Source organism: Panthera leo, chromosome D2 (assembly GCF_018350215.1).
Source record: "Panthera leo isolate Ple1 chromosome D2, P.leo_Ple1_pat1.1, whole genome shotgun sequence".
Classification (NCBI taxonomy): Eukaryota; Metazoa; Chordata; class Mammalia; order Carnivora; family Felidae; genus Panthera; species Panthera leo.
This window is the reverse complement of record NC_056689.1, coordinates 46,176,990-46,204,804: the sequence shown is the minus strand read 5'-3', so window position 1 is coordinate 46,204,804 and position 27,815 is coordinate 46,176,990. Positions and strand designations below refer to the sequence as shown.

The 27,815-nt window shown below is 41.6% G+C and overlaps 1 protein-coding gene across 11 annotated transcripts in view; it reads right to left on the bottom strand.

Annotated features, from left to right (window-relative positions):
• Positions 1 to 27,815, bottom strand: part of WDFY4 (WDFY family member 4) — a 309,530-nt gene that overhangs the window by 214,447 nt on the left and 67,268 nt on the right. For all 11 annotated transcript variants that reach the window (XM_042907733.1, XM_042907739.1, XM_042907736.1 and 8 more), the window contains one exon: positions 4,345 to 4,438. In XM_042907733.1, coding sequence (XP_042763667.1) covers positions 4,345 to 4,438 — 94 coding nt within the window. The remainder of the gene's footprint in view (positions 1 to 4,344; positions 4,439 to 27,815) is intronic.

Below are 27,815 nucleotides of genomic sequence, written 5' to 3'. Positions count from 1 at the left end.
AAGGGAAAACGTCTTCTTGCCAATTTGTTGCTTCCTTCTGAGGCCAACTCAACCCCCAGAGAACTGAGCTGGACTCCATGTCTGCCTTGTGCTTAGGACAGCAACAGTCACAGCTGAATTCCCCCAGTCCAATTTTAACACTGGTGATGACACAGGAGGCCAAAAAAAACCCCAACCGGATTATCTTTCCAAGAGCAGTTCATGGTGCTAACATTTTGGAGGGTCGGGGGAAAGACACCTCTTGGTTGTGAGCAAAACAATTTCCTGCGGCCATGATTAGAAATAAATCAGGGGCGCCTGGGTGGCTCAGTTGGTTGAGCGTCCGACTTCGGCTCAGGTCATGATCTCGCAGTTTGTGGGTTTGAGTCCTGCGTCGGGCTCTGTGCTGACAGCTCAGAGCCTGGAGCCTGCTTTGGATTCTCTGTCTCCTCCTCCGTCTGCCCCTCCCAAGCTCATGCTTTGTCTCTCTCTGTTTCTCAATAATAAATAAACGTTAAGAAAAATAAATTAAAAAAAAAAAGAAATAAATCAGATACCCCATATGTGTAGTTATTTAAGCTATCACCCCTGAAATGACATCTGTGCCTTGGAAAGCCATCAGTTTCTCACCCATGAGGTAGGAAGATCATCTGAGGAGTGTGGCTACACGTGTAATGCTGGGAATAATCAGGCCCACCTAAAGGGAGAGGGGGATCTCACATTCCATCCTCTTCGTAACACTGCCATCTACTGCACTTTCCTGCACTAAAGATGCAGTCCTGCAGCCCTTTCTGTTCTGGCTTTTTCCTGTGTGGTCTCGTTTCTCATTTGATTTGCTCTTCTATTGATTGTTATGAGGTTTCCCACCCCCCCCTTCCAGAAATTAATTACTGTAATTATTCAACTTTTAATAGCTGATTTGGCATCTGCAGCAAATATTTGAGAAAACGCACTACTACATTTCATTTGCATGTTTGAGACAGTGAGGGAGAATTAGACTTCTCCTTAAATTACTTATTGTGACTTGACTGGAGAAAAAGAATCCTAACAAATGGAGCTCTCATTTGCACACTTAATACGTCCGATTGCCATCACAGAGGAGTAGAGCCCACTCCATGCACTAATGTGACAACTCACAGAGTGGATCTGAAACTCAGGTCCATCCATACAATTTCCATGCCCTAGGAGATGAGAGATAGGCCACTTTCTGCTCTGTCTCACGTCACGGGTCATCACTGGGGTGGAGTTTCGCACAACACATCACCAGCAACCGCCTGACTGCTAAGGCCACTCATACCACTGGCTTGGTTGTTCTCATTGCAAGCACATTGCGTGGTTGGAAATATAGCTGAGGAAGCCAGACATCCTCACAATGAGGCTATTGCACCTGGAAAAATGTACAAGGCTAAGAATGCATGATCCTACATTCTGCCAAAGCTTCAAAGAATGAGAGACCCATTCATCAAGCACTTCTTGACTTGGGGCCTGGGAGTGAGTTCCAGACCTCTCCTCACCAGCCCCATGACCACAGAACTTTCTTGAGCCTCAAGCACTTGCAAAATGGGGAGATTCTAGAGTACTGGAATGAGCTGTTACGAATATTGATGAAATAACATGCCTAGCATAGAGATAGCCCCTGAGTGTCTATTAGTTTCCAAAATGCTCCAGGCAGGCCAATCTTGAATGCCAAGGTAAAGAAAGCAAAGTCCCACACTTGAGACAACTGAATGGTTAGACGACATTTAAAGAATTAAAGGACATTTTATTTAGGGGTCGAATATTTTTATCTACCAGTTAATGCTTAAGGCAAGTAGGCACTGGTCTTAAAAGATAACCCCTAATAATTCCTTCTGTCCTATATATATGCATGCAACCCCTCACGTCAGTACGGGAGGCATATGGCCCTTCCCACAGAGTCTAAGCTGAACCTATGACTCACTTTGACCAGTAGACCAATGCTGTGGAAGCCAGGCTGCCTTGTTCAAGGCCTAAGCCTTTGGAAGGGCAGGCAGCTTCTGCTTTTGTGCCCTTGGGGTCTCTGAGCTACTATGTGGCCGGTTGGAGGGTCCACTTGGAAGGACACAGGTAGAGGCCAGATGGAGAAGGCTCCATGGAGGAGAACCCAGGATCTTATAAACAGCTCAAACCAAGGCCCCAGACATGTGACCCAGCCCGGGAAGCCCCTGCCATCAGAACCAGCTTTGCGAGGCACCAGTTGCATGAGTAAAGAAGACATCTTAAATGGTCCATCCCACCGGCTACCACGTGGCACAGAGAGGAGCTGTCCCTGCCGTGCCCGTCTAAATTCCTACCCCACACGTACCGTGAGAAGGAATGACATGGTTTGTTAACTTGGCAGTAGTTGGTTACACAGCAACAGATAACTAAAGAGACAATCAGACCCATTTTATCCCAGCCTGCTGCTTTTCCATAAATGTTGAAAAATATAAAGTGCCTTCCATGTCACTATGACGTGTGTCTCTATTCATTGGTTTGATAATCATTTCATTGTCACTTCCCAGAAAAGGAATAAGAACCAGAACAATGATTCCAGTTACAAAGGGACATAGAGCCATGGAAACAGGTCAGCCCCCCACTCTTTTTTTTTTTTTTTTAAGCCTGTATCAAATACTACAGAATTGCCTTAGTGAAAACGGTTCCCTTCCTTACACATCAAGGCTTTTGCTCCTGACTCTACTTCTCTCACTGACTTCGGAGGACTTATAGTATTTTACCAGGTCATTGACATTTTCAGGCTGTGACTAATAACGCCCCTAGTTGTCACTTCTTCCTAGAACATATCATTTCCTTTTTAAGTCCTGGACAAAGAAAAGCTGGGCCTGCAACCCCCGCCCCTCATTCTTCCCAAGGAAGCCACCGCTGTGCAGGGAACAGACCAGGAGACCTGTCGCCAGGTAGGACCACATTTAATACCAAGTCCACCAACGGGGAATCCTTCAAAGCACTTTACGTTGTCTGAGTCTCTGGTTCCCCGCTGGTTAAAACAGACAATAATACTCCCGCTGAAACTGCTGTGAGGACAAATAAGCCGTGAAAGGGTCCAGCACCACGCCTGGTTGCTCCGTTCCACTCACTTCCTTCCATCTGCTGCTAAGCAAAGCGTGCATCCTCCGGGTCTTCCTCAACCCTTCCAGTTTCTTCTTCAGAATTTCTAAAGTATTTATCATACAAACGGAGTGAACTTGTTCAAGAATTGTCTTGTTCTACTGCTCCATCCTTTCACTCTGCAATAGGGCCCTTGGTTCTTCCAGGATGGGAACTTGAGGGTTGCCTTTGACTTCCTCTTCCCGCTCCCTGGACCCATTCATCTCGGGGCTCTGTGATTCGATGTCTCCTCTCTCTTCACACTGACCCAGACACCACCCTACCTGAGCCACCGCCAATGTGGAACTGCAGACATGGCCCGCTAACTTCTGTCCCCATTCCCAGGCCCTTCCCCACGCAACGACGAAAGAGATATTTCTGATACAAAAACCCGATAGAGTCATCGTCCGCTCCCTTGAGAGATGCTTCTTGCTGCCCTTGAGACAGAACTCCATACTTAAACAAGGCTCCAGTCTTCCTCTGCCTGTCACATCTGACACATTCCCCACTCTCCCCCTTTGCTCCCACTCCAGCCGCCTGCAGCAGACTCCTTCCTGCCTGGTTAATTGTTACTCATCTTTCAGGGCTCGGCTTGAATGTCACCATCTAGGAGATGGCTTCCCTGACCTCCACCCCTTCCTCTAAATTAGATTGAATTAGGCCTTCCCCCATCTCCATTCCCATTATTCTTTCTCGGCATCCTGTTTTTCCCCTCATTATCACTTGTCATAATTGGTAATTGTATATTTATTTGTGAGCTTATTTATTTAGCCTGTCTGCACTGGTACCACTTCTTGGTCCCCATGATGGATGCAGGATCCATGGACAGGCTCCATCTTGTCAGCCTGGCATATCCTCCACAGAGCGCCAAGCCAGGATCACAGCCAACATCCACAGGACGGATGAATGGATGGGAGGCAAGGACTGCTGAGCCCCCCAAGGCCCAGAACCATCCTTAGCATCCAGGGCTTGCCTCATGAAGGTTGAATCATTTCAACTAGTTTTTGTTTGGCTGTTGTTTTTAGAAGGTCACTTTGCCAGAAGAAATGACCTGTTTTAAATGGCCTTGGAAGGGGGGGGCAGAACTCAGTCAAGGGTCGCAGACATACTGAATCTCCCCTGCGGAAGGTGTTTTGCGAGGGCGGCTCTGCTAATGCAGGGCACTGAGGGCAAAAGCAAAAAAGAAAACGGTCTGGCCGGAAGGAGTTTAAACGATCAGTCATGTGAAAAAGACAAAGATGTGTGTTCATCAACAAGTACCTGGGGGTGGTCTTCATGGTACAACCGAGGCAGCAGTCTCACCATGATGCACAGGACCCCGGGGTGTATGATCACAGCGTCCCCTTCATCCATCCTGCAGAGAGAAGGGGGAGCAGGGTATCAGCTTTGAGTTTTCCAGTGTCTTTTGCTTTTCACAAACCTTTCTGAATTTTTCTAAGACAGGCCATAATACACATCCTCAGTCTACCACTAATTATCTATATGACTTTGAAATAATTAGTCTGAGCTGAATTTTCCCCAACTAGACAGTGGAGCTCATAAACTGGAGCTCTTGCCTCAGAGAGACGTTAAATAATGCTTTTGTGCACCAGGATGCTGTGGCTGGTTCACAGTTGATATTCAACGCAAGTTAGCTGCCTGTCCTTTCCCCTTCTTTCCAGGCATTGTAGGAGATGGAGCCACTCTCGGTTTATGTTGAACACACACATACAAGGGCTTCCGGATCCCTTCAAGATGGTGTAAGCATGCTCTACTCTGTCCTACCCACCGAATGCAACTCAAAACTCACATAGGACACACGAGCAGCTCTCTGATGGCTCTGAAACATAAATGGTAGCAGAGAGGGAAACCAAACCCAAAGCACCAGGCAACTGGCATTGAGTTTATTTCCTGGGGCTTCTCCCTCCAGCATTCCTTGGTATGGCTCATAGGGAGTCTGAAAACTGAAATGGGCACCATGTGCAGACAAGGACAGAGCACCAAGAAAAGATCTCTGTTTCTGGTCTGAGGAGCAGGAAAGGAGGCCACTGCAAATCATAGAACACGGAGGAGAACCCCTGGGATTTTCTTTGCTAGACTTCTTCATTCTTTCTCAGCAAGCCTCCAGGCAACCCCACAGCAGTAGCAGTGGCCAGGCAGGTGCCTGAAATCCTGGGAGAAGACAATCCTCTGAAACCAAAATAACCATGGTTCCAAGAATATAGGCCAAATTCCTACTACTGTTGTCCCTCTTTTTCCTTTCCTGCTTGGCCCCAGAAACAGATGCAGTGGTGAGAAGTATGTGAAATGGCAGGGAAACTAACGCTTCACATTCCTAGACAGAGGAGAAGGAAGGGGCCCCTGAGAGCCATAAAGTATTGGGGAGATGATGACGAGGAGGAGACTTAAGAACGTCAGATGATGTATCAACCTCTGGGCTCAACTCTGAGCTAGCTGTGCATGTGCGGATCTGACCCTAAACCACATTCCAAAGGCTTTGAGAACTGAACTCAAGGAGAAACTACCACCCTATACTGGCAACTTCATGGGCAAATAGAGAATAGATCAAATCGCACTGGCAAGTCTGTGAAACCAAACTAATACTGGAAATGTTGTCCACAGAAGGTAGGTAAGACCTTGCAGACTGAACCTAACCTGGTTGGTTGCCTGCTAAAGCAAAATAATCAACATTCTCCAGAAGACATGAACAGGAGCTAGAGTTCACAACATTCGAAATGTCCCAGACACAATCTGAAATTACTTAGCATAGAACAAGTCAGAGAAATCTCAATATCTCACACAGAAAAAGATAATCAATAGATGATGAGAAGCTTGAGATGACATAGATGTTGGAATTATCAGACAAAACTTTAAATCAGCTGTTAGTAACCACACTGGTAAGGAATAAGGGTGAATACTATTGAAATGAATGAAAAGCTAGAAAGTCTCAGTAAAGAAACTGAAGCAGTAAAAAAAGAGTCAAATGGAAACTTAAGAGCTGAAAATACAATAATGAATTTAAAAATCTCACTAAATGAGAACAATAAAACAATAAGATGAAAGAGATAAGAGCCCATGAATTGAAAGATGGATCAACAGAAATTGCCCAATGTGAACAACAAAAAAAGTTTTCTTTTTTCAACATAAGAAAGCCTCAAACTCATGTGTAATAATACTGAAGGATCTAACATCCTATTGTAGGAGTTCCAGAAGAATAGGAGAACGAGTGTAGTGTAAAAAAAATTTTTCAGGAAAGTTTTAGCCATTGTTTCTTTAAATCTGGTGAAATACATACCCTTAAAGATTTAAGAAGCTTAACAAAATCAACAAAGCAATATGTGCCCAGGAACATCACAGTCAATCTACTAAACTCTAAAGACAATTAAAAAAATCTTGAAAGCAGCCAGAGGAAAAAAAAAAACACACTATATACAGGGGAACAACAATTTGAATGGCTGTGGATTTTCTCATGAGAAATCAGAAACTAAAGGAACAATAATTGTAAAGTGTTGAAAAGAAATACACATAATTCCATATCCAGGAAAATATCTTTCAGAAATAAAGACAAAAGAAATATGTTCCCAGATGAAGGAAAACAAAGAGAATTTCTTGTCATGAGATTTTCTCAAAAAATAACACTGGAAGTTTTTCAGATGGGAGGGAAATAGTAATAGAAAGAAACATGGTATTTCAGGAATGAAGAAAGACCAAGAGAAATGGTAAATAATTGGACAACCTTAACAGAGTATGTTTTTTCAGGGCACCTGGGTAGCTCAGTCAGTTAAGCATCCTACTCTTGATTTTGGCTCACGCCATAATCCCAGGGTAGTGGGATCAAGCCCCACTTTGGGGTCTGTGCTGACAGTGTGGTGCCTCCTTGGGATTCTCTTTCCCTCTCCCTCTACCCCTGCCCCTTCTTGTGTTCACTCTCTCTCTTTCTCTCTCTCTCTAAATAAATATTTTTTTAAATAGACTACATTTTTTCTGAAGTTCTTAACATATGTATGATGGTTGAAAGAAAAATATTACTAGATGTAATACTATGAATATTACAACAAAAATAGCAGAGAGTAAAGGAAACTGCATAGAGGTAAACTTTCTGTATTCCATTTGAAGTAGCAAAATATTAATTCTAAGTTGGATGTTAAGTATGTGCATTGTAATCCCTAAGACAAGCACTAAAGAAAGAAGACAAAGAGAGATAGTAAAAAAATACTACAGATACATTTAAACTGAATACTATAATATATTCAAATAATCCACAAAAAGTTAGGGAAAGAGAAACAGAGGAACAAAAAAGGGGGAACAAGGAGAAAACAAATAACAAAATGGTAGACCTAAGTCCAACCATATCAAAAATTACATGAAATAAAAATTGTCCACATACCCCAATTAATAGACACATATTGTCAGAATGGGGGAAAAAACCCAAACTATATGCCACACACTTGAAATATAATAATATAGACAGATTAAAAGAAAAAGGTAGAAAAAATTTAAACCATGCTAACAGTGAGCAAACGAAAGCTGGGTGTGGCTCTACTAATCCTAGAAAAAAACAGGCTTCAGAGCAACGAAAATTACCAGGAATGAACAGGTTATGTTGCACAATCATTAAAGGCGGCACAGCACCCGAAACGTGTAGGCATTTCACAACAGAGCATCAAAATTCATAAAGAAAAACTAGTAGAAGTAGAAGGACAAACAGACAAATTCACAGTTATAGCTGGAAACTTCAACACTCTTCTTTCAGTAATTGATAGGAAAAGTAGACAGAAAACAATCAAAAGTATAAAACTGAACAACACCATAAACAACCAATGTGATTGACGTAGGGAACATTCCACTCAACAACTTCAGAATACACCCTCTTTTCACATTCTGTGGAAATTTTGTCAAAAGAGACCATAGTCTAGGTCATAAAATAAACCTTGAACCATATCAAATAAGTATAATCATACAAAGTATGTTCTCTGATCGTGACAGAATTAAATTAAAAATGAATAATAGAAAGATAAATGAAAATGTTCCATGTACTTGGGAACTAAACAACGTATTTCTTATTAGTTGTGATAAAAAACAAATGACTTAAAACTTACTATCTTAACCATTTTCAAGTGACCAGTTCAGTGGTATTCAGCACATTCATGCTGTAAACAACATAGTTCTAAATAGCTCATGGGTTAAAGACAAAGTTTCAAGAAAAGTTTTAAAATATTTTGAACTTAGGTGCCTGAGTGGCTCAGTCGGTTAAGCAGGTCATGATCTCATGGTCATGAGCTAGAGCCCTGCATCAGACTCCATGCTGGGAGTGGAGCCCACTTAAGATTCTCTCTCCACATCCCCCCTGCCCCCCTCTCTCTCTCTCTCTCTCTCACTCTCTCAGAAAATAAATAAGTAAATAAATAAATAAATTTTAAAATAAAATGACATGATCACACACAGAAAAAAGCATTTGAGAAATTTGACATTTGTTCATGAAAAAAGTTATCAGTAAACTAGAAATAGAAGGAATTATCCATAACCTGATACTGGACACCTAAAAGGAAGAAGAAACCCAGAGCTGATATAATATTTGATGGCAAAAGATTGACTGAACACTTTCTCCCCAAGACTAAGAACAAATCAAGGATGTCTGCTGTCACTGGTCCTATTCAGTACCGTGTTTGGAACAACAGATTGGAAAGGAAGACATAAAACCTCACTATTCCCAGACAATATGATTGTCTACACAGAAAATCCTAAACAATGTATTTAAAAAAAAAAAAAAAACTCTTAGAACTAATAAGTGAATTTAACAAGGTCTCAGGGTTCACAATTACATGTAAAAATTAATCATATTCCTATATACTAGAATTAAACAACTGGAAAACAAAACGTTAAAAATGTCACGTAAAATAAAGCTCAAAAAACGAATAAATACTTAGGTATAACTCTTTTTTTTTTAAGTGTGCTGGGGAGCTCTTTCTGCCCACAGGTCCTGTCCCCATGCTTTAATAAAATCACCTTTTTGCACCAAAGACGACTTCAAGAATTCTTTCTTGGCCATCGGCTCCAGACCCCATGAATCCCACTGTCACTCCAAAACCTCATAAATTTGGACCACAGTGGCCAAAAAGCACCAGGAAGGTTCTAATTTTATAAGTACAAATAACCAAATTTAGATGAACTTTCTGAATTTGCCCCATAAAGTCATATTCAAAACATGAAGTATTGGAAAAGGAGGGGCCAACATGGTGGAGAAGTAGGAGGATCCAAAGTTCCCTCCTCTCTCAAAGAAAGCAGTGTTAACGGACTTTGAACTCTGAGAGTCCAGGAGACAAAGAGACAGTCGCTTCCAGGGACCCACTGGGACAATCTGAGGGGCCTTAGGTGCGTGATTGCGAGCTGGGAGAGAGAAAATGAACGGAGGGGAGGGATCCCTTTCTGCGGAGAGAAGAGGAAAGAGAAAGAGCAGCTGGGGAAGCACAGGACTATATCTGGACAAGAGAAAAACCTTGGACCTGGATGGAGAAAGATCCAATCTCTAACTCCCGGAGCTTTCTCCGGACTGGAGTTGGCTGCTGGGATTGCGCACCTGGCGAGGAGAGGAGCCAGCCCCGGGTTCAGTGGCTAGGTCAGGGGTGCAGTCCCCAGTAGGAGAAAGCGATCCCCTCCCTGGAGAGCTGTGGGACAGGACAAAGCCTGCTTGCGCCTGCCAGCAGGGGACCATATATCAGGCGGTGCAGAGCAGCATTTCCCCAGTATCTGCCGGAGGAGGGAGTTTGAACCCCAGCCAAGCACCAGGCACAGGAGTGGGCAAGACAAACCACCTCGTTTGCACCCGCGGTACAGTGAGGACGGCTGGATCAGTGTGGTTTGGGATATCAGTCGGTGGAGGAGAGACTGGGGTGTCGCCATTTTTCTCCCCATCACCAACAAGGTGGGGCTTCAGGGATGGGACGGCAGGGCCCACAGTGGAGGCGGGGCCGCCTATGCCAAGCCACGCCCATCCGCGTCTGGGAACTGTGTATCTACTGGAGCGGAATAGATGCTGAGGAACCGGAAGGCCCCTCCTCCAGACCAGCGCTGCTGCATTGCCTGGTCTAATTCTTGGACGGTTCTTATTATATAGATATAGTCTTCCTTTTCTCCTTATCTCTCCCTTCCTCTAGTCTGGTTACTCTGGTCTTTGGTCTGTTTAAGCAGACATATCTAATCCATTCTCTCGATCCACGTTTCACACCTCCTTTATTCTCTTTTCTCTCTCTCTGGATTAAGCCGTATAGTTTCTCTGTCTGATCAAGTTTTATTTTTTTCTTTTTCCCCACCCCTGTCATTTCTTTCTTTGTATGGGATAAGGCCTCTTCCATCAGCATCGCCTCCACCCTGTTGTTTACTTGTAGCTGGGGTCTCTGGTTTTCTGTTTTTGAGGTTTGTTTGTTTGTGGGGTTGTGTGTTTTTGTTTTCTGTTTGTCTGTTTTCCTTTCCAGGGCTACTTCAACAAACAAATCAAAGCACACTTAGTGGAGGGTTCAAAACATCACTACGAGTAGGGAGATAAAGTAACCAATGTCACAACAGCAGAGAGCAAGCAACACTCTCCAAAAAATACCTCCGGAAGGGCCAGGCCCTGGACCGTGTATGACCCCTCTTTAATATAGTAGTGCTCGCAGGTGCAGGGCACATAACAAGCTTTTAAAACACATAAGGGACAGAAAGCTAGCCAAAATGATGAAACGGAAGAATTTTCCTCAAAAGAATTCCAGAAAGAAATGACAGCTAAAGAATTGCTCAAAACAGATACAAACAATATAACTGAACAAGAATTTAGAATAATAGTCATAAGATTAATCGCTGGACTTGAAAAAAAGCATAGAAGACAATAGAGAATCTATTGCTGCAGAGATCAAGGAACTAAAAAATAATCATAATTAATTTAAAAATGCTGTAAATGAGATGCAATATAAACTAGAGGAGGTGACAGTGAGAACTGAAGAGGCAGTGGGGGAGAATAGGTGAAACAGAAGATAAAATTATGGAAAAATATGAAGCAGAGAAAAAGATAAAAAAAATTCTGGATCATGAGGGGAGAATTATAGAACTAAGTGATTCAATGAAACTAAACAATATCTGTATCATAGGAGTTCCAGAAGAAGAAGAGAGAGAAAAAGGGACTGAAGGTGTGCTTGAACAAATCATAGCTGAGAACTTCCCCAATCTGGGGAAGGAAACAGACATTGAAATCCAGAAGGCACAGAGAACTCCCTTCAGATGTAACTTGAATCAATCTTCTGCACGACATTATCATAGTGAAACTGGTAAAATACAAAGATAAAGAGAGAATTCTGAAAGCAGCTAGGGATAAACGGGCCTTAACCTACAATGGTAGACACATAAGAGTCATAGCAGATCTATATACTGAAACTTGGCAGGCCAGAAGGGAGTGGCAGGAAATTTTCAATGTGATGAATAGGAAAACTATGCAGCCAAGAACCCTTTATCCAGCAATCCTGTCATTCAGAATAGAAGGAGAGATAAAAGTTTTCCCAAACAAACAAAACCTGAAGGAATTCATTACCACTAAACCAGTCCTACAAGAGATCCTAAGGGGAACTCTGTGAGTGTTGCAAAGACCACAAAGGCAAGAGACATCACTAGAAGCAAATATCTACAGATAGCACAACGAGTCTAAACCCGTATCTTTCGATAATAACACTGAATGTAGAGGGACTAAATGCTCCAATCAGAAGACGTAGGGTATCAGAATGGATAAAAAAAACAAACAAACAAGACCCATCTATTTTCTGTCTACAAGAGACCCATTTTAGACCTGAGGACACCTTAAGATTGAAAGTGAGGGGTGGAGAACCAGCTATCATGCCACTGGGAGTCAAAAGAAAGCTGGAGTAGCCATACTTATATCAGACAAACTAGATTTTATAAAGACTATAACAAGAGATGAAGAAGGACATTATATAATAATTATGGGGTCTATCCATCAGGAAGAGCTAACAATCATAAATGTTTATGCATTTATATATGGGAGCACCCAAATATATAAAACAATTAATCACAAACATAAGCAACCTTATTGGTAAGAATGTGGTAATTGCAGGGGACTTTAATACTCCACTTACAACAATGGATAGATCATCTAGGCAGAAAATCAATAAATAAACAATGGCCTTGAATCATACACTGGACCAGATGGACTTGAGAGATATATTTAGAACTTTGCATCCTAAAGCAGCAGAAAATACATTCTTCTCAAGTGCACATGGAACATTCTCCAAGATGGATCACATACTGGGTCACAAAACAGTCCTCAATAATATAAAAGAATTGAGATCATACCATGCAAACTTTCAGATCACAATGCTATGACACTTGAGATCAATCACAGGAAAAAGTCTGGAAAACCTCCAAATGCATGCAGGTTAAAGAACATCCTACTATAGAATGAATGGGTCAACCAGGCAATTAAAGAAGAAATTTAAAAATATATGGAAACAAATGAAAATGAAAATACAACAATCCAAACCCTTTGGGATGCAGCAAAGGCAGTCCTAAGAGGAAAATACATTGCAATCCAGGCCTATCTCAAGAAATAAGAAAAATCCCAAATACAAAATCTAACAGTACACCTAAAGTTCTAAAGGAACTAGAAACAGAACAACAAAGAAACCCCAAACCCAGCAGAAGAAGAGAAATAATAAAGATCAGAGCAGAAATAAAAAATACAGAATAAAAAAAAATAAATAGTAAAACAGATCAATGAAATTGAGTTGGTTTTTTTGAAAAAATAAACAAAATTGATAAACCCTGGCCGGACTTCTCAAAAAGAAAAGAGAGAGGACCCAAATAGATATAATCACGAATGAAAATGGATTTGTCACAACCAATCCCTCAGAAATTCAAGCAACTATCAAAGAATACTATAAAAAAAACTATGCCAACAAACAGGACAACCTGGAAGAAATGGACAAATTCCTGGACACCCACACACTACCAAAACTCTAACGGGAAGAAACAGAAAATTTGAACAGACCCATAACTAGTGAAGAAATTGAATCAGTTATTAAAAATCTCCCAACAAATAAGAGTCCTGGACCAGATGGCTTCCCTGGGGAATTCTACCAGACATTTACAGCAGAGTTAATAATTATCCTTCTCAAGCTGTTCCAAAAAATAGAAATTGAAGGAAAACTTCCAGACTCATTCTATGAAGCCAACATTACCTTGATTCCCAAACCAGACAGAGAACTACAAAAAAGGAGAACTACAGGCCAATATCCATGATGAACATGGATGCAAAAATTCTCAACAAGATAACTAGCATATCAAATTCAACATCATATAAAAAGAATTATTCACTAGGATCAAGTGGGATTCATTCCTGGGCTGCAGAGCTGGTTCAATATTCACAAATCAATCAGTGTGATATATCACATTAATAAAAGAAAGGATAAGAACCATATGATTCTGTCAATAGATGCAGAAAGAGCATTTGATAAAATACAACATCGTTTCTTAATAAAAACCCTCAAGAAAGTCAGAATAGAAGGAACATACTTAAACATCATAAAAGCCACATATGAAAAGCCCACAGCTGATATCATCCTCAATGGGGGAAAGCTCTCAGCTCTCAGCTTTCAGGAACACAACAGGGATGTCCACTCTCACCGCTGTTGTTTAACAGTGTTGGAAGTCCTAGCATCAGCAATCAGACAACAAGATAAAATACAAGGCATCAAAACTGGCAAAGAAGAAGTCAAACTTTCACTTTTCTCAGATGACATGATACTCTACATGGAAAACCTGAAAGACTCCACTGAAAGACTGCTAGAACGGATATATGAATTCAGCAAAGTCGCACAGTACAAAATCAATGTACAGAAATCAGTTGCATTTTTATACATCAATAATGAAGTAACAGAAAGAGGAATAAAGAAATTGATCCCATTTACAATTGCACCAAGAACCATAAAATACCTAGGAATAAACCTAACCAAAGATGTTAAGGACCTGTATGCTGAAAACTATAGAAAGCTTATGAAGGAAATTGAAAAGGACACAAAGAAATGGAAAAACATTGCATGCTCATGGACTGGAAAAATAAATACTGTTAAAATGTCAATACCACCCAAAGCAATCTACACATTCAATGCAATCCCAATCAAAATTGCACCAGCATTCTTCTTGAAGCTAGAACAAGCAATCCTAAAATTTGTATGGAACCACAAAAGCCCCCGAACAGCCAAAGTGATATTGAAGAAGAAAATCAAAGAGGGAGGCATCATAATCCCAGACTTTAGTCTCTACTACAAATTTGTAATCATCAAGACAGTATGGTATTGGCACAAAAACAGACACATAGACCATGAAATAGAATAGAGAGTCCAGAATTGGACCCACAGATGTATGGCCAACTAATCTTTGACAAAGCAGGACAGAGTATCCAATGGAAAAAAGACAGTCTCTTTAGCAAATGGTGCTGGGAGAACTGGACAGCAACATGCAAAAGAATGAAACTAGACCACTTACACCATTCACAAAAATAAACTCTAAATGGATGAAGGACCTGAATGTGAGACAGGAAACCACCAAAACCCTAGAGGAGAAAGCAGGTAAAAACCTCTTTGACCTCAGCCGCAGCAATTTCTTACTCGACACATCTCCAAAGGCAAGGTAATTAAAAGCAAAAATGAACTATTGGGACCTCATCAAGATAAAAATTCCTGCACTGCAAAGGAAACATTCAACAAAACTAAAAGGCAACCGACACATTTTTGCAAATGACATATCGGATAAAGGGCTAGTATCCAAAATCTATAAGGAACTTACCAAACTCCACACCTGAAAAACAAATAATCCAGTGAAGAAATGGGCAGAAGACACAAATAGACACTTTTCCAAAGAAGACATCCAGATGGCCAATAGGCTCATGAAAAGATACTCAACGTCACTCATCAGGGAAATACAAATCAAAGCCACACTGAGATACCACCTCGCATCGGTCAGAGTGGCTAAAATGAACAAATCAGGAAACTACAGATGCTAGCGAGGATGTGGAGAAACAGGAACCCTCTAGCACTGTTGGTGGGAATGCAAACTGGTGCAGCCACTCTGGAAAACAGTGTGGAGGTTCCTCAAAAAGTTAAAAATAGAACTACCCTACAACCCAGCAATAACATTACTAGGAATTTACCCAAGGGATACAGGAGTACTGATGCATAGGGGCACGTGTACCCCAATGTTTATAGCAGCACTCTCAACAATAGCCAAATCATGGAAAGAGCCTAAATGTCCATCAACTGATGAGTGGATAAAGAAGATGTGATTTATATACACAATGGAATACTACTTGGCAATGAGAAAAAATGAAATCATGCCATTTGCCACAACGTGAATGGAACTGGAACGTATTATGCTGAGTGAAATAAGTCAGTCAGAGAAAGACAGATAACATATGTTTTCACTCATATGTGGATCTTGAGAAGTTTAACAGAAGACCATGGTGGAAGAGACGGGGAAAAAATAGTTACAAACAGAGAGGGATGGGGGCAAACCACAAGAGACTCTTAAGTACAGAGAACATACTGAGCGTGGATGGGGAGGGGGGGAGAGGGGAAAAGAGGTGATGGGAATTGAAGAGGGCACTTGTTGGGATGAGCACTGGGTGTTGTATGTAAGCCTATTTGACAATAAATTCTATTCATAAAATAAAAAATAATAAAGTGTGCTGGTTCTGTATGCTAGTTACCACAGAATTTATTAAGAAGGAAGGAAGGAAGGAAGGAAGGAAGGAAGGAAGGAAGGAAGGAAGGAAGGAATCATAGACTTATATAAAAGGAAAAACATAGTATGTCTGTGGATTGGAAGATCTAATATATTTGTCTCAATTCTCTCCAAATTTATCTTAGATTTAATGTAATTCCAATCAAGATCCCAACAGTTTTGTAGATATAGGCAGGCTGATCATTATATTTACATATACTAGTATAGCCAGAAGCAAAGGAACTAAAATAATTGAAGCAATTTTGAAAAGGAAGAATACATTTGGAGAACTCACATTAGCTGGTGTTATGACTTATTACACAGCTACAGTGATCAAGACAGTATTAGTGAAGGGCTAGACACACAGATCAATGGAACAGAATAGAGTCCAGAAAAAGACTTACATAAATACGGCCAATTGATTTTTCACAAAGGTACAAAGTTAATTCAATGTAAATGGATAATATTTTCAACAAATGGCACAGGAGGAATTAGATATCCAAATGCAAACAAAAATAGTAAATCTCAAATTAAACTTCACACCGTGCAGTAAAAGAAACTCAAAATGGATCATAAACCTATAAAACTTTTAAAAGAAAACATAGTAGAAAATCTTTGTGGCCTTGAGTTTGGCAAAGATTTCTTAGATATAATACCAAAATCCCAATAAAATAAAAACATGAATAAATTGTGCTGCATAAAAATAAAAGATTTTCAATCTGTAAAAGTCACTTTAACAATGAAAAGACAAGCTACAGACTGGGAGAAAATCCTTGCAGCCGTACAATGGAGTACTACTCAGCAATCAAAATGCATGAACAATTCACACAACAAATTGGATGGACATCAGAGGCCTTATGCTGAATGCAAAAGACTAGCCTCCAAAGAGTACACATTGTATACCCACATTTATATGGTTTAATGGAAAAGACAAAACTATAGGGATACATCAGTGGTTACCAGGGGTTAGGGGTTCACTATCAAGGAGCAACATTCAGGAACTATTTGAGGTGATGGGACTGTTCTGTATCCCAATCGTGGTGGTGGTCACATGGCTCTAAATTAAGTGAATTAAAACCCATAGAAGTTCACAGAAAAAAAAAAGGGACTTTTACTATATGTAAATTCAAAACTTAATAAGAAAAATAAAAACAAATGCACGAAAACCCACAAATCTAATCCCAAATTACAAACACCTGATTTTCTTTTTTTTTTTATTTTTTTAAATATTTATTTATGTTTGAGAGAGAGAGAGACAGATAGCACTCGAGTGGGGGAGGTGCAGAGAGAGAGGGAGACACAGACCCTGAAGCAGGCTCCAGGCTCTGAGCTGTTAGCACAGAGCCCGACGCGGGGCTCGAACCCACGAACCGTGAGATCGTGACCTGAGCTGAAGTCATATGCTTAACTGACTGGGCCACCCAGGCGCCCCACAAACACCTGATTTTCAAACATTTTGGCCAGAGCGCTACTCTCATAACCTGCGGCCACATCGTCCTTGGCACCATCAGCCTAAAAAGAATGGCTAAGTTGCCAGGAGTACATCTTGCCTTGGTGTTAATTTATTCAGTTCAATGGAACAAATATTTATTGACCTAACTATTTACCAGGTGCTATTCAAGCACTCTGGATACATCTATAAATAAACTAAACTAAAGCCCACACCCGGGTGTGAGGGGAGTAGTGTAGATAATAAAGATAAACATAATAAATATGTAAATTATAAATAATAAAAGTTATTATTATAATACAATACATACTACATTATTACAATGGAGTATAATATGTTAATATATTAGCATGAATAAGTAAATTATACATTATGAAGGAAGATAAGTGCCATTGAGAGAAAACATGAAGAGTGCTGGGGTGGAGGAAGGAAGCAATTTGCAATTTTAATTTGGGTGGCAGAGCTGGCCTCCTTGAGAAGGTGACAACTGGGCAGACTTGAAAGATGGGATGCAGATATCCTGAGCAAAAGCGTTTCAAGCAAAGGGAACAGCCAGCAAAAACCCTTAAGATGGGAGTATGTCCGGTATGTTCAGGGAACAGCAAGGAAGCCTATATTATTACCTTGATACCAAAGCTATGCAAAGAAACAAACAAACAAAAAACTACAGACAAGATCCCTAACGAATATACATGGAAAAACTGCCAACAACATACTAGCAAACCAACTCCAACAGCATATTTAAAGGATTGTACACTATGATCAAATGGAGATTATCCCAGGAATGCAGGCTGTGAGTGATTCAATATGAGAAAGTCAGTCAATGTAACGCACCACATTAGCAGACAAAGGGGAAGAAAAACAAATGATTGCCTCAGTTGATGTAGAAAAGCATTTGACAATATCCAACACCCTTTCATGATAAAAAACACTCAGAAAACCAAGAATCAATAAAGACTTCCTCAACATGATAAAGGGCATTTATGAAAAGCCTGCAGCTAACATACTCAGTGGTAAAAGCTGGTCCTCAAATTCATATGGAATTGCAAGGAACTCTAAATAGCCACAACGATATTTAAAAAGAACAAGGTTGCACTGCTCACACGTCCTGAGTTCAAAACTTACCATAATGCTACAGTAATCAAAACAGTGTGGTACAGGCTTGACACATAGTCCAGTGGAATAAGATTGAGTCTTCAACAAGGATGCTAGGACCATTCAATGGAGACGAGAATAGAATCTTCAACACATGGTCCTGAGAGAAACGGATAGCCACATGCAAAAGAATGAAGATGAACTCTGGCCTCACATCATATAATGGATCAATGACCTAAACACAAGAGCCAAAATTATAAAACTTTTAGGGGAAAACACAGAGGTAAATCTTCATATCTTTGGTTTTGGCAATGGATTCTTACATGTAACACCAGAATCATAAGCAACAAAAGAAAAAAGAGATCACATAGATGTCATCAAAATTAAAAGCTTTTGTGCATCAGAGAACATTATGAAGAGAGCAATCTACAGAATGGGAGAGAATATTTGCAAGTCATAAAACTGATAAGGGTCTATTATCCATAATATACAAAGAACTTATACAACTAAACAACAAAAAGAGAAACAATCCAATTTCAAAATGAGCAAAGGACTTGAACAGGTATTTCTCCAAAGAAAATTTACAAATGGCCAGCAAGCACAGGAAGATGTTCATCATTTAGCCAACAGAGAAGTGCAAATCAAAACCGCAGTGAGCCACTTACTCCCCACTCACGAGGATGGCTGTCAATTTTTTTAATGGAAGATAAGTACCGGTAAACACCTGGAGAAATTGGAAACTTCATAGATTTCTGGTTAGAATTTATAAATTTTGTTCAGCTACCATGGAAGACTGTTTGGTGGTTCCTCAAAAAATTAAACCTAGAATTATCCTTTGATCCAGCAATTCCACTCCTATGTATTTACACAAAACGACGACAAAGACTCAAATAAATATATGTCTGTGTATGTTCACAGCAGCACTATTTATAACAGCTAAAAGGTGAAAACAAGCCAAATGTCCATCAGCAGATGAATGGAAAAACAAATTGTGGTGTATACATACAGTGGGATGATATTCACCCATAATAAAGTAATAAAGTACAGATATATGTTACAACGGGGATGAACCTTGAAAACATGTTAAGTGAAGGAAGCCAGACAGAAAAGGCTACCTGTTGTATGATTCTATTTATATTAAATATCCAAATTAGTAAATCCAAAGAGACAGAAAACCTGGCTGTGGCACAGTGGTTGGCTGAAGGAATGGGAGCGTATACAGGGTTTTCCTTTTAGAGGAATGAAAATATTTTGGAACTAGATAGAGGTAGTGTTTGCACATCATGAAGATTCTAAATGCCACTGAGTTGTCTGCTTTAAAATTGTTGTTTTGGGGCACCTGGGTGGTTCAGTCAGTTAAGCACCTGACTCTCGATCTTGGCTCAGGTCATGATCTCACAGTTCATGAGTTCAAAACCCCCATCAGGCTTCACACTGATGGCGAGCAGTGTGCTTGGGATTCTGTCTCTCCTTCCCTCTGTGCCTCCCCTGCTTGTGCATTCTCTCCCCCTCCCTCTCTCAAAATAAATAAATAAACTTAAAAAATATATAAAATAAAATTATGAATTTCATGTTATGTGAATTTACCTTAATAAAAAAAGTTAGATGTTTAACAAATGTTTTTAAGGAAAAGATGCCTAGCACCTGGGGAAGATGTTCTTGAAGTATAATGTGCTTAAAAATAATAAGAAGAGATTTTTTAAAAATTCCTACGCTCCCAACCCAGTGACTGTGATCCAGGAAATCTGGTTGATGAGACTGTATCTTAGCATGTTCACAACTGATTCTGATGAGGGAAGCTAGGCTATAGGGGCCACACTATGAGAAGCATTGCTCTGAGGTATGGATCCCAAGAGCAGGAATGGGAAGTGGGGTTTTGAATCCCAGGGAGGGCAGACACTGGTACCCCGTGGTGTTCCGGGATGGCTTGTATCTTACAAAAGACCTGTGCATGTAACTGAAAGTTATAATCCAAGAATACATGATTATCCGTATCTCTCAAAGCCCAGAGGCGAGGACAGGGAAAGAGGGATGTTTGGTCAAATTTTACAAAGAGTGATGTCATTTCAGTTGAAAAACCCTAGAGGCCTTTGGGGGGATCTGAACCAGTGAGGACGCTCCACATCACACAGTGCCCAAGCTTGGCTATCCCCGTTCCCCCCGACCCCCCAACCCCGAGACCGCAGTCCACACCATAGGAGATGGTGCTCAGATCCGGGTACTTTTCCTGCTTAGTTGTGGAAGTCAGACTACCCCTCGTCTGGACTATACCCAGATTCTCGGGGCGGGGTTAAGTTACTCTGTCTCTTCTTACTACAGCTGGTGGATTCCTGAGCGATTAATTAGAAAATTAAAAGTAATACGATCTCGTTGTGGCAGTCCGCACAGGCCACTCCAGACAGCCACCACCTTCTCCCAAACCAGATCTTCACCAGGGCTTCCCTGTCAGGACCTGGGCCAGCCCCTCCTCCTGCACGCTCCTGATTGGTTACCAAGGCCTTGACATTATGTCCTACAGAGGTCTCAGAAGGTTCTCCTGCCAGCAGCCTGCTGTCTGGGCTCCAGCCATCGCCATCCGTGAGGGGAGAGACCCACATCTCCTGTGTTCCTGCCCCTCCGTTTTCTCATTTCTACCCAACTCTCTGCCCCCTGCCCCCGACCACACACACACACACACACACACCAGAGTAGCCTCTGCAATATGCCTGCCTGCTCCCACAGAATAATACCCCCCTCATGCCTGCCCTCGTGCCAGTCATGCCCGGACCCCCTTCCAAGCTAAGGTCGCAGGACTCCACTCGAGTGTGTGGCTCCAAGTCTCTGCAGTCCCTGCCAAGGCCTGGAGCTTTCCTCACTCAGCATGGCTGATTTTGGGTCTCTCCGTCAGGCCTTGGAATGCCCTCTCCAACCCCTCCCAGTCCAGGCACCTGTCTCCCTCATCACAGCTTAGCTCAGAGATCCTTTCATCCAGGAAGGCCCCACGGAGCCCCCCTCTCCCAGACTGTGTTAGGTGCACTGCTCCGTTTCCCCCTTAATTTCTGGGGCTGTCCCTGTATAACACCGACCACACAGGTGTAATGATCCCCTCACACTTCTGATTCTCCCACATGCGGTTGTAGGGCTGGGGCAGGCGTCATTTGCCCCCTTCCCCCAAGTCCTCACCAGTGCCTGGCCCCATGCTGGCACTCCCTGAGTGCTTACTGAAATTCTGGACTTGAGTTCTCTGGACTAGATGGTCTACCATGAAGGGAGCCAGAGAGGGTTAGACAGGAGCAGCCTTCCAAAGGAGCCACAAGACCCCGGCCCCCGGGACAGTGTTAGGGACACACTTGGGTAGCCATCCTGTGGCAGGGGGAAGACCGACTCTGCACCAGGCTGCATGGCAGCCTTAACGGTCTGAGCCCTCCCAATCCCAAAAGCCACCACAAGAAACAGGAGTCCTCCCTTGGGGGGGGTGGGGGAGGGTCAAAAACCACAAAGAGGACCAAACCCCGAACATGCTGCTTTTTTCCTATGCATACCGACTTATGATCAAGTTTAATTTATAAATTAGGCCCAGCAAGAGGTTAATAGCACCTAAAAGCAAATAGAAAAATTATTAACAATATGCCATGACGAAAGTTATGTGAATGTGGGCTCTCTCTCAAAATAGCTTCTTGTATAGTGCTCCCCCTGCTTGTGGGGACGTGAGACAGTAAAATACCCAGAGGTGAGAAGAAGGAATGTGAAGGATGCAGGCATGTGACTCTGCCTTAGGCTACTATCGGCCTTCTGAGGAATGGTCAGGAGGAGAGTCACCTGCTTCCAGACCACGGCTGGCTGCCAGAAACGAAACGGTGGAAATTAAAACCTCAGACGGGGGTCGCAGCGGACCCCCCGCCGTTTAAGACAAAGCTCCCTGCGAAGCCACAGCTCCATAGGAGGAAGGTCAGGCTTTTTTGGGTGGGTGCCTCCTGCCCAGCTGGGTTCTCACACCTGAGATGTACAACCAACACACATGTCTGCACGCGCACACACACACACACACACACACCATGCACACACACTCTCAATCCACGGCCATCCAGAGGAGCATGGAAAAGCAAACCCAGCCTAAATGGCAGATGTGACAGAGCCAGAGGCCCTCGGGAGGCGACCGCTCAGGGGAGTCACCAGGGATAGAGCCAGGCCACTCTCCGTGACCACCTAAGACCCAGATCCAAGACTGCCCGCAGACATTGATGTTTGGAAGGTGGGATGCTGATGTCAAGGAGGTCTGAGGGGGGACCGGCAGCAGAGGGACACCCTCCAAAACACCTCCATCCCAGGGCCTCCAGCCTCAGAGAGAGCCGCAAAAAGTCAGGCCTTAATGCAGCCTGGCCTACAGAACTTCTGATTCCAGCAAACCCTAGACTACTCTAGAGGTTTGGGCATATAGCAGTGTTTGAGCTACTGTGAAAAAGGCAAAGCGTTCACGTAATTTAATTTTACAGTTTGCCAGACACCCTCGCTGGGTCTTTTGAATTGACAGCTTATCACATATGCATCCAGAAAGTAAAATCTTGCTGGGTTTTGAACCTCGCGATATTTACTAATTACGAGATCCTATCCCAGATGAACAGCAGCAGAGGAGGACAAAGGACTGTTGAGGGCTCTGGTCTGCGGAACGTCCACTGCAGCCTTATCTTTGCCTAGTGCACACTTTCCTGCCGAAACACGTCCCCTTATCGGCGTGCATTCCTGCCACAACTTAAGTTCAAATTACAAGTCATCGAGATGGTTCCTTTTGTCGACATAATGAACAAAAGTCAGCCTGTGAGGCCCCGCAGGAGCTACAAGAGGTCAAATGCTAAGGCAGGAACCAAACCCTCTGACAGCCAACAGAGCTGGCTGCTTTTGAAGTGCTCCTGCTTTTGAAGAGGCACGTCTCTGGTCCCAGTTGCAGAGAGTGGCCCTTCTAGACCACAAAGCCTGTCCCTCCACAGCTCTGCCCAAAGGCTTCCATGGCTTCCCATCACCCCTGCAAGATAAGACGAAAATGGCCTAATGTGGTGAGCAGGCGAGGCCCACCATGGCCTGACCCACTCCTCTCTCCATCTTCATCTCCAGACCCTCACTGTGGATCAGCTGGCCAAGAAGGAGGTCATCCATCTCAGGTAACAGGATCTAGTAAATACCAGAGAAGGTCAGCATATGGTGTGGGATGCAGTGTGTGGGTGACCTGTGTGGGGTGTGTATCTGTGTGTGTGTGTGTATGAGTGTGAGGGATGTGGTGTGTGGGTGTCCTGTGTGGAATGCGTGTGTAAGCGGTGTGGATGTGTGGTGTATGTGTGATGTGGTGTGGGGGGGGGGGGGGGGCGGATGTATGTTTCCTAGAGATCATACACTCTATGTTTTAGACATCACATATGTATTTGGGCAATTCCCTAATATATAACTTCCGTTTTATGAACAACATTCCTCAAATCATAGTTGTTACATGGATTAAACCAACTAATGCTTGTGGAGAACTGGGCACAGCATCTGGTGCACAAGTGCTCAATGGACAGCAGCTGTGATCACTATCCTCTCCAATCCTCACCTCACAACAGCCCTCGGAGCAGATACTCTCATTATCTCTGCCTTCAAATCAGGAAATCAAAGCTCAGAGACATAAAACAACAGGCCCAAGGAACATGGCCACTAAGACGTAGAGAACTCTGCCTGAGTCAAAAGCCCGCAGCCTCTGCCCCTCCTCCCTGGAGAGCAGGGCCCACGTTGCACAGGCGGAACTGAGCCAAGTCACCTGCTGAGTGTTCGTGGTGGGCTGGGATGAACACCCTGTCCCCATTCCCAGCCCACTGACCTGGCTTCACCTCACAGATTCTCTCATGACAGACTAGGGTTTCACTCCTTCTCAAACCATCAAGGAATGTCAAGGGTGATGTATTTCTTTCAATGAGGAAAAAAATTGCTCTATTTATGAAATCTGACCCTTACACATTTAAAAATTACTCATCATGAACCCAAGATGACATCTGACACAAGGATTCATCTAGAAAGAATTTGGGCCGATGCCGTCTATAGGGTAGAGACCAAACTTTAAACTGTAGGCTATTGTGTCAGAACATGTGGAAATCATCACCATGATTATGGGAGTTTCCAGAAGAAGCAGGAAGAACACACACACATATACACATACACAGGTCTTGCAAGTGGACCTGGGATCAGAATCTGGCTCTATCATTTCCTTACTAAATGTGTGACTTTGGCCATGTTATGTATCCTTTCTTAGCCTTGGTTTCTTTATTGGTAAAGTTCTAGGACTGAGAGGGAATTAAATGAAAATAAGTGTTTAGTGCTTAGCTCCCAGAGACATCAAAAAATGACTACTACTTGTCATCAATACACCGTCTGGTGCTGACAACTATTTCCCTGCCCTCTAAGAGCTGGAAGAATAGGGTTCAACACTGACATTCCAAGTTGACCTGCAGGCCATCCAGGTGGCCAGGGTAGAGGCCTCCTTGGGGACACCCTCCCCCAGAATAGAAAGATCAGAGAGCCTCAGAAAGGGAATTCTCCCCAAGACAAAACAAGAAGAGAAGGGCCTCGGGGTCCTGAGTGTCTCAGTTGGTTAAGCGTCTGACTTCGGTTCAGGTCATGATCTCACGGCTCATGAGTTTGAGCCCCACATCGTGCTCTGTGCTGATGGCTCAGAGCCCGGAGCCTGCTTTGGATATTGTGTCTTCTTCTCTCTCTCTGCCCTTCCCCTGCTCACACTCTGTCTCTCTCTCTCTCTCTCTCTCTCTCTCTTTCTCTCTGTCTCAAAAATAAAGAAACATTAAAATTTAATTAATTAATTAAAAATTTAAAAAAATAAAAAAGAGCTCATAGATACAGAGAATAGATTGGTGGTTGCCAGAACCAGGGAACGGGGGTGGACAAAATAAATGAAGGGAGTCAAAAGGTACAAATTTACAGTTTTAAAAGAAATACGTCATAGGAATATAAGGTACAGCATGGTGACTATAGTTAATAACACTATATTGCATATTTGAAAATGGCACAGAGAATAAATCTTAAAAGCTTTTATCACAAGAAAAAAATTGTAACTAGTGTGGTGATGGGTGTTATTAACTAGACTTATGTGGTGATCATTTTGCAATATATACAAGTACCAAATCACTATGTTTTATACTAAAAGTAATATAATGTCATATAGTCAATTATACCTCAGTAAAAAAAAATACATGAATAAATGCCTTATTTGATGGATTAACTAAAGTTAGATTTATGTTAGATTGATGGACTGCATAAAATTAATATTGGGCAACAGTAATACATACATAAGAAATGTAAGTATACATTTAAGAGTTATATTAAGTGTTTACATATTACATATGTAACACATATTTACTGGAAATAGGATAAAGATAACAGCATAGTAAACACTAAATAGTTAAACATTATGAGGATGCTATTAAATTATTTTAGGGTAACCACTAAAAGGCTAATAGAGAGTGTAAGATCCCCAGTAGATGGGAAAAATTAAATACAAAAATGAAAATTCTAATAATTCAAAAGAAAACAAGAAAAAGATCAAAAGAAAAAGTGGGACAAATAGAAAATACAAAATAACAAAGCAGAAATAACTTCAAACATGTTAATAATTATAAAAATATGAACAGAGCACATGCTTCAGTAACCAAAAAGTATCTGGGTCAAATGACAAAATAAAGCAAAAACAAAAATAGCTCTCTACAAAAAGCACACCTAAAACATCAGAACACAGAAACCTTAAAACGAAGGAATTTTTAAAAAAAAAATTCTGGGCACACACTAACCAAAAGAAAGCTGATATAGCCTTATTAGTATTAGAAAAAGTTGTTCTTATGACAAAATGTACTATTGGAGATAAAGAAGGCCACCATATGAGGTAAAAAATTTGATTCCACGAGATGATATAAAAATTGTAAATATGTGAGATTCAAATAGCCTCAGATATATGTAAGGTAAAAATTAACAGAAATTAACAAATCTATGAATATAATGAAAAATATTTCACATATCTTAGCAACTGATATGTCAAACAGATTAAATGATCTGAAAATCTGAAGAAGACCCTTGACCAGTTTGATCTAAAGGACATAAATAGAACATTGACTCTAACAACTGGAAAATATTCATTCTTTTCAAGCACACATGGAACAGTTAGGAAGATTTATCGCACTGGAGGCCGCAAAGTCAAGCTCAACTACTTTCAAAGAATTACCATCAAACAGTCCACCATCTCTCATGATGATAAAATTAGAAATTAGCAAGGAAAGAAAATGACCAAAAACACTCTGTAACTTTGGAAATCCACAAGTCAAACAAGATTCAAGAAGGAAACTCTAAGTCACAAAGGAAATGGAAACATTTAGGACTAAATAACATTGAAAGTGCAACGTAAGGAAACTTGCACCTTACAGCTAAAGTAAAGGACAGAGACATTTGCACTTTGCATTTAAAAAGAGGACTGAAAATCGGTCTCCTAATCAATTAAATTAAGAGGAATACCAGAATAAACCAAAGCAAAGAAGACATGATAAGAATGAACAAATGAAGACAGAAATAGAAAATTTACGCATGAGAGATGGGAAAAGCTGAAAGTTGCTTCATGGGACACGCAAATAAATAAACCCCCTGTCAAGAATGTTGCGGGGGGGGGGGGGGGGGGGGAGGGGAAAGAAAAGACACAAACAATCCTGTCAGGAACCAAAAGTTAAAAAAGGATATTAGGAACAGCCCTATGTCAGCAAATTGAAACTTAGATGGAATGGGAAAATGAACTTTAAAAATGGCTAAGAATGATTCAAGAAGAAATCTGAATTTATCCTCACAAAAATAAATCTTAACAAGAAAACATCAGGCTTATGAGGGTTTTACTGGCAGACTCTATCACAAAGCTAAGGAATAGAAATAGTAACATATGTTACTATTACTTCCAGAGAATAGAAGAGTCAACTCTGACCGACTCGTGTTATGAGGTTACCGCAAACTTTATAAAAACAGTCAAGAAAAGAGCATGGAAGGAAAAGCTTTTTCAGGAGCAAAAGTCCTTATAAAAAATTAGCAAAAATCTTGCAAAAAAAATTAGCAAATCTGCATGAATGCAAGATTAGGAAACCAATTAATTTAGCATGTTAGCTGATGAAACGAGAACAATCATATGATTATCTCCGTAGAGATCTGGCATCCTTCCCCCTCACCACCAGCCCTCCACACTGAAATCTGACCGATCCAACATATTTGGATTAAAATGTGCAGTGTCTTTCAGAAGGGTGTCCCGTGGCAGTCAATGTAAGATGGCTTGGAGAGGTGGTAGGCAGGAGAGTTTCTTGCAATATTAATTTACGGTTTGTCCTTGCTCCCTGGGGAGAACACAAAAGATAACCAACTACTGCTGTTGTGCTCTTTCATTTGTTTTCCCTGCCCCCCTAAGGAAGGA